Raw genomic sequence first — 14,301 nt, 5'->3', positions numbered from 1 at the left:
TACCTCTTAAGAAGATTGATGAAAATGCAACAACCGCCAAGGCAATTTACGTTCTCCAAGAAAGATGACAAAACTGAACTCTGTGAAAGAACACGGATTATTGTGTTCAATATATCCTCGATGCATGCTATGTCTTGACTTCTCTCGAAAAGGGATACAAGTGCTCTTATATCATCTGGAGAAATTTTTAGCCTGTAAACCAATAGTTGCTGTATTATGAATGAAAGTCTACAGGAATGCTTAAAGATTGCTATGAAATTCTGCGAAAATGCATAATGATCGCTACCATGTGATTTGTGGAAAAATATATACAATTTTGTGATATGGGCACAATAGAGCATGAGATCAAGTTAGGAGATAGGTTACCTTATTAATTAGGAGATAAGTTTGATAATTTAGGATTTGATTTGTTTAGAGATAGAATCAGCTAGGAGATAGAGTTGGATTCGGTTTAATAGTTAGTTAGATTAGGATTGAGACTCTTTAGTTGGCCAGCTATATATAGTTGGCAATAGCTATGTATTAGGGCAAGCAAAGAAATAGATAAAGTAAAGATCATATCAGAGCCTGCTAGGCAAGGCGATCTAGTTATCCTAGTTACCGTCCTCAATATTTTGAGATATCTATCATCTATGGAAGCAATCAAAGACAAAACAGAAAAAAGGAAGAACAGTGAAAATAATCTCTAAAAGGCTGAACAGGATGTGGAAATACTTACTTTAAGCTCATTTCTGCTAAACTCAGAAGGAGAAGCCGAAGCTTGCATATTTCTTCTGTCTTAGGTCTCTCTCCAATAACTTGTTTGGTAACTGGATGCAGCAAAGGCTTGGAAGCAACAACATACCTAGAATCTACCTTTTCCCAGTAATATTGGCGCACAATGTCAATAATCTTAGGAAGTCCACATAGTACTGGTAAAAGCCTTCCATCCGTTTCAAAATATTTTACCAGAAACATATAAAGATCACTCTGTACTTCATAGCTTGCATATACCCATATTTGTGGATTTAAATAAATTTGTGAAATAGCATCTTTCAGCAGAACTTTTGACATTCCTGAATGTGCAGAAAAGGTATTAGTAATGTATATCACATCACACACACACACACACACACACACACACACACACACACACACAGAGAGAGAGAGAGAGAGAGAGAGAGAGAGAGAGATTACCGCAGTTCCTTAGAATGTTGAACATATACTTCAGTGAGGAAAGTGTTTTGATGTTTAACAGCTGAGGTGTAGCAGATTGAAGCAAGAAGCCTAGAATAGATAACCCAGAAAGAAGATACATCTGTTGCTGATTTGATACATTTCCATCCAGAACAGTTGCAACTAGCTCAATGACCTCAGCAGCCAATTTATCGTTACTGACATATGTATGGCAAGATTGCACAACATCAGTTGCAGAATCACAAAATTGAGTGAAGAGTGGGAAAAACACGGAGACACCACCAACACAGTAAATAATATCCTGTGGCAAGTGTCGCGAACATAGCTTTGTCCCCCTCATGATTGTAGCTTCGAATGTACTTTTGTCAGCACTATCGAGTGCAGACGACACACTGAACAAACTCCTACCATCAGTAGCCTGGGGAGAAGGGGAAAATGCAAAATATTTTCTTAGTCAATCTGAGGCCCTTAGCTCGTGATGTAAGTATGTAACAACCGTTGCTATGTTATGTCCCTGGGGTTTATACTATGTCCGAACTCACTTAAACTCTCAATGTGAGGCTAATCCCACCACTACGACTACAGAGATGGGCCACCTCTATTTGGCCAGAGTGTTACAAATTTATGAAATAAATTTAATATAATGTACATCACTGAAGAGAATTAGAACCTGTGCATTGAGACCAAAGATTATCTTTGATGAAATGCCGTCTCTTGAATCAAGAATTCCTCTGTAAAGTGAATCATCTCCATGGAAAGAGTACATATAACTTGGTCCTAGAAAATATATGCCTTTTATTTGCTCTGAAGAGAGGGCATCAGAAAACACATAGACTGGGCCCATTTGACCATTAAAGGCAAAGGTTTTTTCGAAACCAATAGAGATAGATTCTTCACCAACAGGCATCAATTCTGTACCAATGGTGCAGTGTGTCATTGCCTCATTGACTTTTGCATACCTTAAAATAGCAATGACAAGTTTCAGTGTACAAGATAAAAATTGTGTTAAATAAAAGTTCACAAAATCATAAAGTATACATAAAACAAGAACTTTTTAATGCAAGAAAATCTAATAAGATAGGAAGAAGCTGGAACTTGAATGGTTAGTTTTCAGCAGGTACCATTGTTGATCAGTGCCCTTTCTCCTTTTTAACAATGGTTATAAAAGTATTCTATTGTTAAATAAGTGTTGATATTGTCACCAATATGCATAATGACATTACTCCATTAACTTAACCAACAACACATTAGTGAAATTACTAAAAATATATTATATAAACAGTTTTGATGATAAACCTAACAATATTATTTTCATGTGGCCCATCTAAATAGCCCTCAAAGCTCCAAAAGTTTGATAGCATTCGTTATAAAACAAGTTAACACTCATTTGGTAACAGAGATAGCAACAAATAGTAGTTCCACGATTACAGCATTACTTTATGAAATTAATGAATTGAATTTCAACTGTCGCACAAATGATTCTCTTGGGATTTTTCTGATGTGATTATGAGAAAGATGAAAAATAGTAGGATTATGGATCTGCAATGTTGGTGCGGCTGTGTTGTGCTAAATAGCGCTAAATAAAATTATGATAACTTAATTTGCGAAACAACCATTTTATGAAAGCGGTTTGCACAACCTAATTCACGCAATTTGTAGTCTATAAACCTAAAATGGAGCACACGTGATTTTCAGACAAAGCTAATGCTATTTGGAATTGTGAATGCTGAAGGTTTATCAAACCCGATATTATGGCAGTATTGCATGAGGTTTATCGAGGTAATGTCAGGAACCTGCGGTTGCTGAACATCGCCTTCTTAATCTTGCTTCCAAAAAAGAGCGATGCCGCACAGATCAAGAACTACAGACCTATTAGTCTTGTTCATAGTTTTGCTAAGTTGATTACAAAGTGTTGGCGAATCGTCTTGCCGGTCAACTGCAACATTTGGTTTCTTGCAATCAAAGCGCCTTTGTGAAGGGGAGATGTATATAAGATAACTTCCTATTAGTCCAGCAGACGGCGAGGCTGCTGTATCAACAAAAGGTGCCTCACATCCTCCTCAAGCTTGATATCTCAAAGGTTTTTGATTCGGTCTCTTGGTCCTTTTTGTTAGAGGTGCTCAATGAACTTGGTTTTGGTATGATATGGCGCAATTTGATGTGCAGCCTGCTGGCAACATCAACAAGGGTAATGCTCAATGGTTTTCCCAGTGAAGAGATTCATCATCGGCGGGGGCTCCAACAAGGAGACCCGTGATCTCCCATGTTGTTTATTCTTGTTACGGATGTGTTGGATGGGATCATCACCAAGGCAAGTATGGAAGGTCTGCTGCAACCTCTTTCTAATCAGAGTATCCAGCACCGGTTGTCTCTTTATGCAAATGACGTGGTCTCATTTTTGAGGCTGGCGGTGGGTGACATTGGTGTGATAAGAGATATCCTGAATGTGTTTGGGGCTGCATCGGGTCTTAGAACAAACATCCAAAAGAGCAGCGTCATGCCGATACAATGCACTGGGAATGAGCTCATGGTGGTGCTTGCTCATCTCCCTGTCAAATCAAGGAGTTCCCATGTTCTTATATCGGTTTGCCTTTATCCATCAAGAAGCTTACAAAGGCACAACTTCAGCCCCTCATTGATAGAATTGCATATCAGCTTCCAGGTTGGAAAGCTGGACTTTTGACCCGGGCTGGGAGGTTGACTTTGGTGCAGGTTGTGCTAACTTCAATCCTGATCTACCACGCCATTGCTTTGGACCTTCCAAAGTGGACTGTTAAAGCCATGGATAAGATTCACAGGGCTTTTATTTGGAGAGGCAGAAAAGATGCTAATGGAGGTCACTATTTGATTGCATGGCCAAAAGTTTGTCGTCCAAGGGAGCTTGGCAGTTTGGGAATTCATGATCTGACAACACTCAGCTGGGCCTTACGCATGAGATGGTTATGGCTGCAAAAGACGCAGCCGGATAAACCTTGGGTCACTCTCCCTATCCAGGTTCACACAAACGTGAAGGCCATGTTCTCTATTGCAGTGGTGTCTATTGTTGGTAATGGGGCATCAACTTTGTTTTGGATTGATAGATGGTTACATGGAAAGTTTGTTGCTGATTTAGCTCCCAACTTGGCTACTCTCGTCTCCAAGAGATTGACCAAGAGGCGTATGGTGCTGGAAGCCTTGACAGACCTCAAATGGGTAAGTAGGGATGGCAATAGGCACATTTACCCGCGTGCCCGTGGGTAAAAACCCTAACAGGTGTGGGTTTGGGTTTCAATTTTTACCCGTGAGTATAGGTGCGGTTTGAAGTTAAACCCAAAGGGTATAGAGAGACGGGTATGAAATAAGTCTACCCATGCCCGCTTCGTCCGTGTACCCGCTCCATACATCTAACATGTGGGCCCATTTTATTTTTAATATATAAAGTCCACACTTGTTTAGGGTTTCTATTTGTTTCTTCTCCTCTCCTTCACTTGTTACCGAGAATAGCTACATTGTGTGTGGTTTCATAAATGTGCATATTATTTGTTTGCATGCTTGATTTTACAATGCTTGTTTATTATATTAACGGGTATATAGTATGCCCGCGGGTATGTGATGCCCGCGGATGGCGGGCACGGGTTTCAATTTTTACCCATGGCGGGTAATGGGTGCGGGTACAGGTTTAGGAATTAGCTCGCAGGTACGGGTTCGTATAGCTTCTACCCGCGGGTATTGTACCCGTTGCCATCCCTATGGGTGAGCGATATATAGGGGGGCCCTCGATCGCTGCCTTTGTGAGATATCTTGAGCTATGGGACCTGTTGACTGAGGTTACGTTGCAACCGAATACTCAAGATGAACATCGTTGGAGATTTCCAGACTCGGGGCTTTACTCGACCAAATCGGCATATAAGGTCTTCTTTCATGGGGCTGTCCATTTTGAGTTTTTTCTTTGGTTGGCAGTCCATAATCGGTGCTGGACAGCTGGCCGCTTGGCCCAGAGAGGTTTGCCACATCCTGCTGCCTGTCCACTTTGCGATCAAGATCAGGAACCGATGCACCACATTCTCGTTTCTTGCGTGTTTGCACAGCAGGTTTGGTTCTCCTTGTTTCGACACCTTGGTCTCCCTGATCTTTCACCACAGCAAGACGAACTCTTCAGTGATTGGTGGGTGAAAACAAGCATAGGGGGAAGGGGTTCAACTCGCTCATTCTCTTGGGAGCGTGGCTTATATGGAAACACCGACATGAGTGTGTGTTCGATGGTGCAAACCCCGATGTACAATAGGTTTCAAGAAGATCTTGGGACGAGGCTCGACTATGGTGTGAGGCAGGGGCCTCCGGTCTAGTGCAACTGGTCAGAGGAGGAATGTAATGCCTCTGGGTCCTGGTAGCTAGTCGTTTACTTAGTTCAGTGTCAAGCCATGTAATCAGTTCAGAAAAGAGTTCGCGTGTGTGGGTGTGAGTTAAGTTTAGTATGTGTGGGTTTTGTTGTTTGTTTGAACTTTTTCTTCTATCTTAATACAATGATACGCAGCTCTCCTGCGTGTTCAAGAAAAAAAAAATACATAAGGCTTTTGCTCACCCACACTTCTCGGATGATACTAGCTCCCCATCTATGTAACACCTCAGTTGACTTCCTCCCGAGAAAGCCCTCCCAATTGTATGAGTAACAGAAAGGAATCTCCATTCCTTCGGTGGGATCTTGAGTGGTAATAGAACACACTGATGTTTTTGGTTGATAGACTGCAAAACAGGGAAAGACCAGAGTTTAAAATGGGACCATAATTCCTGCGAAAGTTCAAATTTTCATTGTGCAGAGTAAGATATTTACAGCTACTATGGCAAAAAAAAAACATAAAGTACTTCGTACTTTGGAGGGTCAACTGTCCAGACTTCAGAGCAAAAAACATAATGGTATCTAAGCCCAGCTGTATTGCACATCCACACATTAGTATATAGCTAGAGAATTGTTTGAAAAACTATCTAAATAATCAGTCATAACCCATAAACATCAAATGGAGTTATAAAAAATAGCTGAAATTTCTTCAAACAGAAATCAGTATAACTACATCATAAGTCGAATGCTTATAGCACTCACATCAAAATCGTGTAAACAATAGACATGGATCCATATGGCCAACATTAGCAGTGTGTTTAAAAGATGGTTCAATTGAATTTGATTCATTTCTTCAAATTGCTTATGAAAGTAGTATGTTTCCACTGAGCATTTCTTCAACTTCCACATATTTGTGACGCAAGCTGGAGATTTGATAAATGCTAGAACATAGTCAACTGATCTAAGCAAGATCAATGTTATATGACCTGGCAAAGGTCTTGGATCATTGAATCACTGGTCGACCGATGGGACACAAGTTGAACTGTGGGTTTTATTTAAATATAACAAATAGATATGGAACGAAAATAGGTAACCAAATAATTGTATACACATGTCTGCAGGTCTTATAGACTGCTATTCCCTACGGAACATGTGAGCTTCCCTGTTCAGTTGGCATTGTCCCTGCCACTCCATGGTAAATGTGCCATCTCATGTTTTTTTGCGGATTATACAAGCAGCTATGGGTTGGGTTGGCATGTCATCAATTTCTGTCAAAACCCACCTGCTTCAAACGCTTCAACTACAGAAACAATCCAATAGTGGGAACGGTCCATCCCAGGCTCTGGGTCCAGATTTTTCCGGTCAAACCGCAGGGCGGCCAGATCTGATAACACTAGTCAAGATGTTGGTCGCCGATAAGTTATCGGTCAAAGGGAGTTATAATTTCTATCTATAGACTAGTTAATAAACGGCATGAATCTTCGTTGCAAAAATTAAAAAGCACAAATCCAATGAATTATTTCACAACAATAACCAAACCTTTTGAAGTACTTGATTTGATTCAAAATGGGGAAGAAAATTGCAATTACCTCATATACTAGAGCACTTTTGTTAAGCACAGCTGAGCACCCCTTTCCATCTTCTGTGAAAAAGGAGAAAAGGCCCATCATACCATTGTCTTGGAAGTTTTCAACCCTTAACCAGCAAGAAAAAGATAGCCCTCTATTGTAAGGCCATAGGAAGGGTGATTTTATATCTATGCCCTGTTGAGGGAAAAGAAAGAATGCAAATTAGTCACCAAATCAAATATTCTACGACAAAGTGATGGCGGTTGACGCCATGAAATGAAAACGAAAAAATGATTTTATTGGCGGAACATTGGCATAAAAAACCTTCAAAGGTTAATTCACAAACAGAGAAAAATGAAAGGGTTCTAACAAAAGGAATGTAGATCTAGAAACTTACAAAGAGTAACAAAATATGAGACAAAAAGGTGAACTTTTGAAAAACAAAATATAGGGATAGTCCTACAGATTAGGGACATACTCCAACAGCACCCTCACAACTTTTTCTTTTAAAAAAATAGAGTTCAAAAACTACCCAATTTTGACCTATGCGGACACCACAATGTTCGAAATGTACCTATCTATTGGTATCTAAACAATGAACCAAGCAGATGAAATTTTAAATTGCTCAATAAATGTGACAAGACGCACAGAATCATTGCCACTGAACTCAAAGAAAGCTTCTGGTCCCTTTTCCTTGAGCATGTGACTGAGACTTGTCAAAAGCAAAGAAGTGTGCTTCTGCTTGGCACCAATCTTCTCACAACGCAAGAGGGCAAAGATTTTCCGAATGTCTTTGCCACATATACTGTGTGCACCAATTATCTGTATTAACTCCGCAATTTCGATAACTGTGTCATTCTTTTCCTCTATTGAAAACCAATCAAGAAGATAACTTAGCAATCCTGCTCTGAAACAAGAGGTTCTATTTGCAATGGATTGCTTGAGCAACTGCTGCAAGACAACAAGCCCATAATGCTGAAGTGATGTGCTGCTCTGCCAATCAGAAATTGTTTATGTCACAAAAAAAGCATATGAATGGAAATTATCAGAGGAGATTGTATTGTCATCTGAGAGAGAGAGGACCTTCTGTAAAATATTGAAAAATAACGCAATGGCATCTTCATTCTGAAGAAATAAATTGAAGAAACACTACATTAGCTACAATAATAAAAGAACAAAGCACACCATAATTAAACGAATCCAGCAATGGTAATATTGTGTTAATTTTTTCAAAGTTATGAAATTAACTAGCCTTTATTGTTGTTTTCTCATTTAACTCAAACTTCCCATCAACCAGCATGCTAAGCAATGCATCCAAGAGGCTCTCACTCGGTGACCATTTGTAGAAATCCAGTAGCAAGCTCTGTAACATTTGATAACCCCCACCAACTAGCAATCTAAAGGCACCCTAGACAAGACAAACAAAGACTTTTATCAGCACATCATATGAAGTTATCGCATGAACCACATGCGCCAGTAAGATTACCTTAGATGCATCGTTTCCTTCAAGTAATAAGGTTAACGTCTCAAGGACATTAAGGACCAACCGCTCATCAGTTACCTCATTGAATGTTCCATTCAACAAAGAGACAATATGCAGAAAACACCCTCCATCGCGGAACAGATTTTGATAGTACTGAGCAAAATGGAGTATAGAAGTACATTTGTCAACACATTACGTTATTACTAGTAGGAGGAAAAAATTATTGTCACTTCCAACTACTATATACAAAGCCATATGTGGAAACCTACCATGTGATCTATCATTATGATCTCTCTCATGTTGAACAGCAGATCAATTAACAATTCTGACTCAACCTTTTCTTTTTCATTTGCTCGTGCAAAGTTCTCTAAATATTTGGAGCATAGCTGCAACTTTGCTGCATGATCTTGTGGTGACGAAGAAGGCAACTGGTACAGGAAATCATAACCATATTTTAGCTCCCAAGATTAAAACAAGACTAACAGAGGGATAATCTAAGATAAACATAATCTTACCCTAAATAAGGCAAGAACTTGCTCCAGCACATTCTTTCGAAGGTTTTCTTCTTGGAACAAGTCGAATAAACACTCAATACAGTCAGCATTGTGCAAAACGAGAATTCTTCCAGCCTTCAATATAGTGACATATTCCTTAAAAAGGCTAAAAGCTAACTCTACACATATAAGAGCGTTCTCAGTTCTGCCTTCAATATTTTTAAACTGGGAGCCATCTCCACTGACGATAACATCAAAACAAACCAAGTTGCTGAAGTTTTGTAGTTCTTGTGCCTGACGGCATGCCGCCTTAAGGACTCTTGTAATTATATCCAATGATTTGAATGAAGCTAAAGTTTGTTCTGGGGCAAGTTGTAGAATAACACGGAAACTTTTAAGAACAACACTGACCACCAAAGGATCAGAAATGCAATGTTCAAGTGCATCTAGCAGCGCCGAACATTCTGGCTACAAAGGAAAAAAAGAATAGAAAGTAGAAGACTTTCATAAAGAGTTCAGAACAAAACATAATAACATGTACTATTGATTAGACAATGAACTTACAATGTAACATAAGAGAAAATATTTTACCATGTTATATGTGTTTTCGTTGAGTGTTGCAGCAAACTCCAATAAGGAAATAGCTTCCACTTGAAGAATGTTAACATCAGTAAGATACGAGCTTTCAGAATCAGTTGATATTCTATTATTATTAACATCACCATTTTGAATCTCTGAAACAATATGAAAATGGCCATCTTCTACAGGTGACCCAAAATAGAAAAAAATCTCTGAGAATATCAGGTCCCATACACCTTCCACTCGAAAAGCTGTGAGTAAAGCTGGTGTTGAAATAAGAACCCTTCTGAACATCCGAACCATGTAATATTGAAGGGTTTTTGCTAAAACCCTGGAGAATGAGTCAGCATACACGGAAAAAGTTGTCAGCACAGTGATTACAAAATAAATTATAACAGCTCAAATTTCGAATGTTATCTTCAGTGACTTGAACACGGGAAATAATTATATTTTGTAGATGGCATCCTACTAATCTACTCCCTCTGGTTGCAAATGTAAGTTGTTTTAGCCTCCTCAACTATTCTCTAAATATAAGTCATTCTCGAACTTCTATGTATTTTTTTCTCTTTTGTTCCCGTCTTACCCTTATTTAATAAATACTACCACTCTCATAATTGAATGTGTTATCTTTTTCAATGCAGAATAAATAAAAGGTAACAATATCATTTGATCTACTTTCTTAATCATTGTGCACAAGTCTAAAACGACCTACATTTGCAATCGGAGGGAGTATTGCACAGATAGGAGTTGCAATGCACTTTAGAAGATTAATAGTCACCTGATGATTATTAACTAAATAATATGTCGGAGTTGCCATTGATTGAACGACCGACTATTGTGTATTCGATATTTCAATAAACAGTGATGATGGGCAAATATGTATTGAGCTTCAAAAAGCAAATTTCTGTGAGGCGAAATAAACCATCTTAATAGCACTGAACAAAGTAATAAAGCACTACAGTTAACTATTCTAGTTGAGAAGGATATTTACGGTTATACATAAAATAAATAAGAAAACTTACTTTATATGGTTTGGCAGTTCAGTTTCACTAGTACAAGCTTTGATGCATAGAAAGACGGTCAGAAGAACCCTAATGATCCATCTCACAGATTGCTCCCGGTATGCTGATGGGACGGATACTGAAATTTGGCTGCTGGCAGTTTCATCGGAACAGTATTTCATATCCTTCGAAGGAAGAATAAAAGAACATAGAGCATTGCTCAACTTTACAGAGTAGTCATTCCATTCGGTTATATCAAGAAAATAAATTGGACCAGAGATAGAATCTAGAGCGAGTGAAGCCCCAGTGTTATCGTTTTGCCGATGGAACTCCTGGATCATAAATGCAGGCCAACAGATGCAGTTTGCAAATTTGTGTACACGTCCACTTTCACACAAAAATTGCATACTGTTGACATTGCCAAATCTAAATAGCAGTTAAGGATCCAATAAGGGAAAATACACTATCAATATATGATATATAAGTTCAAATGCATTATTGAATTCTTCAAATTCATTGTAAACCAGTATTAGTAGCTAGTGCATCAGTATGCCTCCATGATATTCTGGAAGTTGCAAAACATAAGCTAAGTACCACTTAAAAATAGTTTAGAGAAAAGGATACACTGCCTCACTCAGAGTTTGCAAGTATTGTATCTGGAGCATGAGTATTTCACCCCTATAAGAGCATGGCAATGTCAGAACATAAAGTGGCAACAGAAAGAAGGTGAAACCTAACATTGTAAAGTTGAATAATTACCCTAGCAGCTTATGATTGTAATACATCATTGCAGAATTTTTTTTATTGAAAAAAGGCAAAATGTCCATTATAAACTAACACGTTATCTTACGGCGCAGCTTGTAAAATGCACAAAGTCAGAAAAACAAATAGGAGGGATAGATTTCTCTGTGACTAATTAAACATCAACCTAAACATAATGACCAGTATATGGTATAGAAGAGAGTAACTGTATGTTGAGTACCAAAATAGTAACATTCCAACTTTCAGCCATTCTGCAACATAAGTTTGTTGAAGAAAATGCAGAATTCAATTTTGCAAATTAAATCGAGATCAATATAATGTTTTGAAAATGAAATCCCAAAATGGAAACGTCAAGCTAAATATTTTAAATGAAGCTATGATGTGCATCTTGAATTTGGATATATAAATTTTAGATTCAAATGATTGTTGGGTATCAAATCTGAATTTAATACTACTTTCAGACTTTCAACTTCAAAGAAAAGATCAAAAACAATTTTTGCTCAAGTGTTGTTGCATTTTGCACTACAATTTTAGCTTTGATATAGAAAATTCTTGGGTCAATAATTACTTTTCAGCTTTCCCTTAAAAATAATAATTATTTTTCAGCTTATCCGGCACATTTGCACTTCTATGCACAATAAGAAGAAGAGGGAACAGAAAGCCTGAAATGATAAATAAAATAATCAATGACCCTGAAATTTGCACCTTTCATCTGTTGAGATAGATGAATGCTTCGAAACCGAAAATTTACTAGAAGGCAGTCCTAGCCCATCCAGTAGAATTTCCAACCCACCAATGCTTCTGAAATGATTCTGCGCACGGGTACCAGAAACAGTTGATCGCAGAGTGCCCAGAGTGATAAAATGAAGTGAGAGATCAGTCCAATGCTCTTTCACATTCAGTCTTTGAATGACCCGTAAGAGTTCTGCAGTATTATTTATAGATTTATAAAGTAACAAAAATGGTAAAAATACAAGAATACTCTACATGATTTTATGTCAAAAAGAATAGCCAATATGGCATCGTTAATTACAGCAACTCTTAATTAGTACTTTCATGACATGTACCCCAGGAACTTTTTGAAAATACACACACACACATGAAATATACTTGGTTTTACTACACACCACAGTGAATCTTTTTCAGTATACAGGACTTATTTGACAATCCAGTAAATACTATGGTATCAACATAACATTGTCAAGAAATGAGTGTCTTAATGATGACTTAAAAACAAATATGCAGAATTGTAGTATCTATTTCTAAAAAACTAAAAGGTAACTTTACCTACTAACCAATTGACACCACCGGCTTCCATCACAAGAACAATAGCCTTCTGCTGCCAATGGCGAAGTGTATCAGAAATGGTGCTTTCTAGAGTACTTGAAGTAACTGTGGCCAAATGGCTGTTTGATGGGGTATACTTAGTGGTCTTGACAAAACAGGGAATCCTTGAAATGATTAGCTCCAACTTCATGAAGTTTGAAATTATTGTGATTATCCAAACAAGTACATTTAGCATCATCCTAGTATTTTCTACTGCTTCATCTGAAGATTGGTCATCTGAAGCAAGCAAACTGTTCAAGCTTTTGAGCTGAGCAACTGCAGCTGAATATTCCAAAAGACGAAGTTAATAAGATTTATTTCATAAAAAAATTCAAAGATGTTAGTTAGAGGGATACGAAACTATGTACAATGATGTAAACTTTATTGATTAGCAAGCAAGTATATATAAAATGAGGTCGTGGGCCTTACGGCCCAATCCAAGATGAATGAGACGAATGGCCAAGTCATTCTATATTACGCATGATAATACACTTAGCAATACCAATCCCAGCCCCCACCCCCATCAAAAGAAAAAGAAAAAAAAATGTGGTGGATCTAAAACATGAAGTTTGAGGAGATGGGAACAAGGTTGCTCTCAAATTTGTGCCTTGGTGAAGATATCAGCAACTTGAAGCTCTAAAAGCACAAACTTGAGAGCAATGGCCGACTCCTGAGGAAGTGAGAGTGAATATAAGATGCACCTATGGGCGTGTTTGGTAGAGCTCCAGACCAACTTTGAAATGGTTGTAGCAAAGTGCTTGTAGCTCTGTCTCAGCACTGTAGCATGACACAAGACTCTATTTCTTAAACTTAATGCAATGAGTATTCCATATACTCACACTTGCTATACCTAAACAATGTTTCTCAGTTGAGGAAGATTTTGAGGACTTCGCAGAGGGTGGTGCATTCTAGGGTGTGTTCTCTGTCGATTGCCTATGGAGTCGCCAAGAAGATTGAAGATTGCGCTTAGTTCCGCTGCATCGTTGGTCCGTTTTTGTTAGAACAAAGAAGTTAAGGATATTGTTTCTGTTATTCACTTATGACGTCACTATATGTATGTAACTTGATCCTGACATGCATATAGTTAACATTCGGTTTGGTCATAAAACCGGGTGTGACAGAGCCGCACAAGATTGTCAAGGAACAACTTCGCTTTGTTTTTACAAAACGCACATCGCACAAATGTTGAAGGAACCAATGGGTTGTGTTGTGCTAGATATCGCTATAGGGACATAGAGGTGCAATAAGGCAGAAAGAGTTTAATCCAAAACTCTCAAAGACAAGAACAAACCCAAGACTAAAACATTTTCCCTCAAAAAAATCCAAGACTAAAACAAGAGCAACAAGTTACATTGGTAGGTAGAGTATATGAGATGTCTCCCAAAGCTAAGGGTTCTCACCTCTACTTGTTGGCTACATGAAACCCTTCATAACTCAACTACATCTGGTAAACATGAAACTATATTAAATACTAAGCTAAATGGGCTATTTTATCACTTAAATATTAAAGAAAACATGACATCATCAAAATTAAGGCCTAAGTCTTCTAGAAGTGTAAAGTTAGGATTAGAAAAAACAGGATTTGCTTCTAATTCTT

The 14,301-nt window shown here is 38.2% G+C and overlaps 1 protein-coding gene across 1 annotated transcript in view; it reads right to left on the bottom strand.

Annotated features, from left to right (window-relative positions):
- The window catches only part of LOC133883728 (BEACH domain-containing protein B-like), a 33,637-nt gene that overhangs the window by 15,360 nt on the left and 3,976 nt on the right, over positions 1–14,301 (bottom strand). Inside the window, exons 5-21 of the mRNA XM_062323145.1 lie at positions 12,666–12,986; positions 12,084–12,303; positions 11,241–11,294; positions 10,638–11,042; positions 9,628–9,946; positions 9,058–9,504; positions 8,812–8,970; positions 8,546–8,695; positions 8,312–8,467; positions 8,143–8,184; positions 7,708–8,052; positions 7,081–7,254; positions 5,738–5,898; positions 1,847–2,135; positions 1,177–1,594; positions 719–1,055; positions 4–192 (exon numbers count right to left, since the gene is read on the bottom strand). Of these exons, the coding sequence (XP_062179129.1) occupies positions 4–192; positions 719–1,055; positions 1,177–1,594; positions 1,847–2,135; positions 5,738–5,898; positions 7,081–7,254; positions 7,708–8,052; positions 8,143–8,184; positions 8,312–8,467; positions 8,546–8,695; positions 8,812–8,970; positions 9,058–9,504; positions 9,628–9,946; positions 10,638–11,042; positions 11,241–11,294; positions 12,084–12,303; positions 12,666–12,986 (4,186 nt within the window). The remainder of the gene's footprint in view (positions 1–3; positions 193–718; positions 1,056–1,176; positions 1,595–1,846; positions 2,136–5,737; positions 5,899–7,080; positions 7,255–7,707; positions 8,053–8,142; positions 8,185–8,311; positions 8,468–8,545; positions 8,696–8,811; positions 8,971–9,057; positions 9,505–9,627; positions 9,947–10,637; positions 11,043–11,240; positions 11,295–12,083; positions 12,304–12,665; positions 12,987–14,301) is intronic.

This window comes from Phragmites australis, chromosome 10, assembly GCF_958298935.1.
Source record: "Phragmites australis chromosome 10, lpPhrAust1.1, whole genome shotgun sequence".
Lineage (NCBI taxonomy): Eukaryota > Viridiplantae > Streptophyta > Magnoliopsida > Poales > Poaceae > Phragmites > Phragmites australis.
This window is presented reverse-complemented; position numbering and strand designations above follow the sequence as displayed.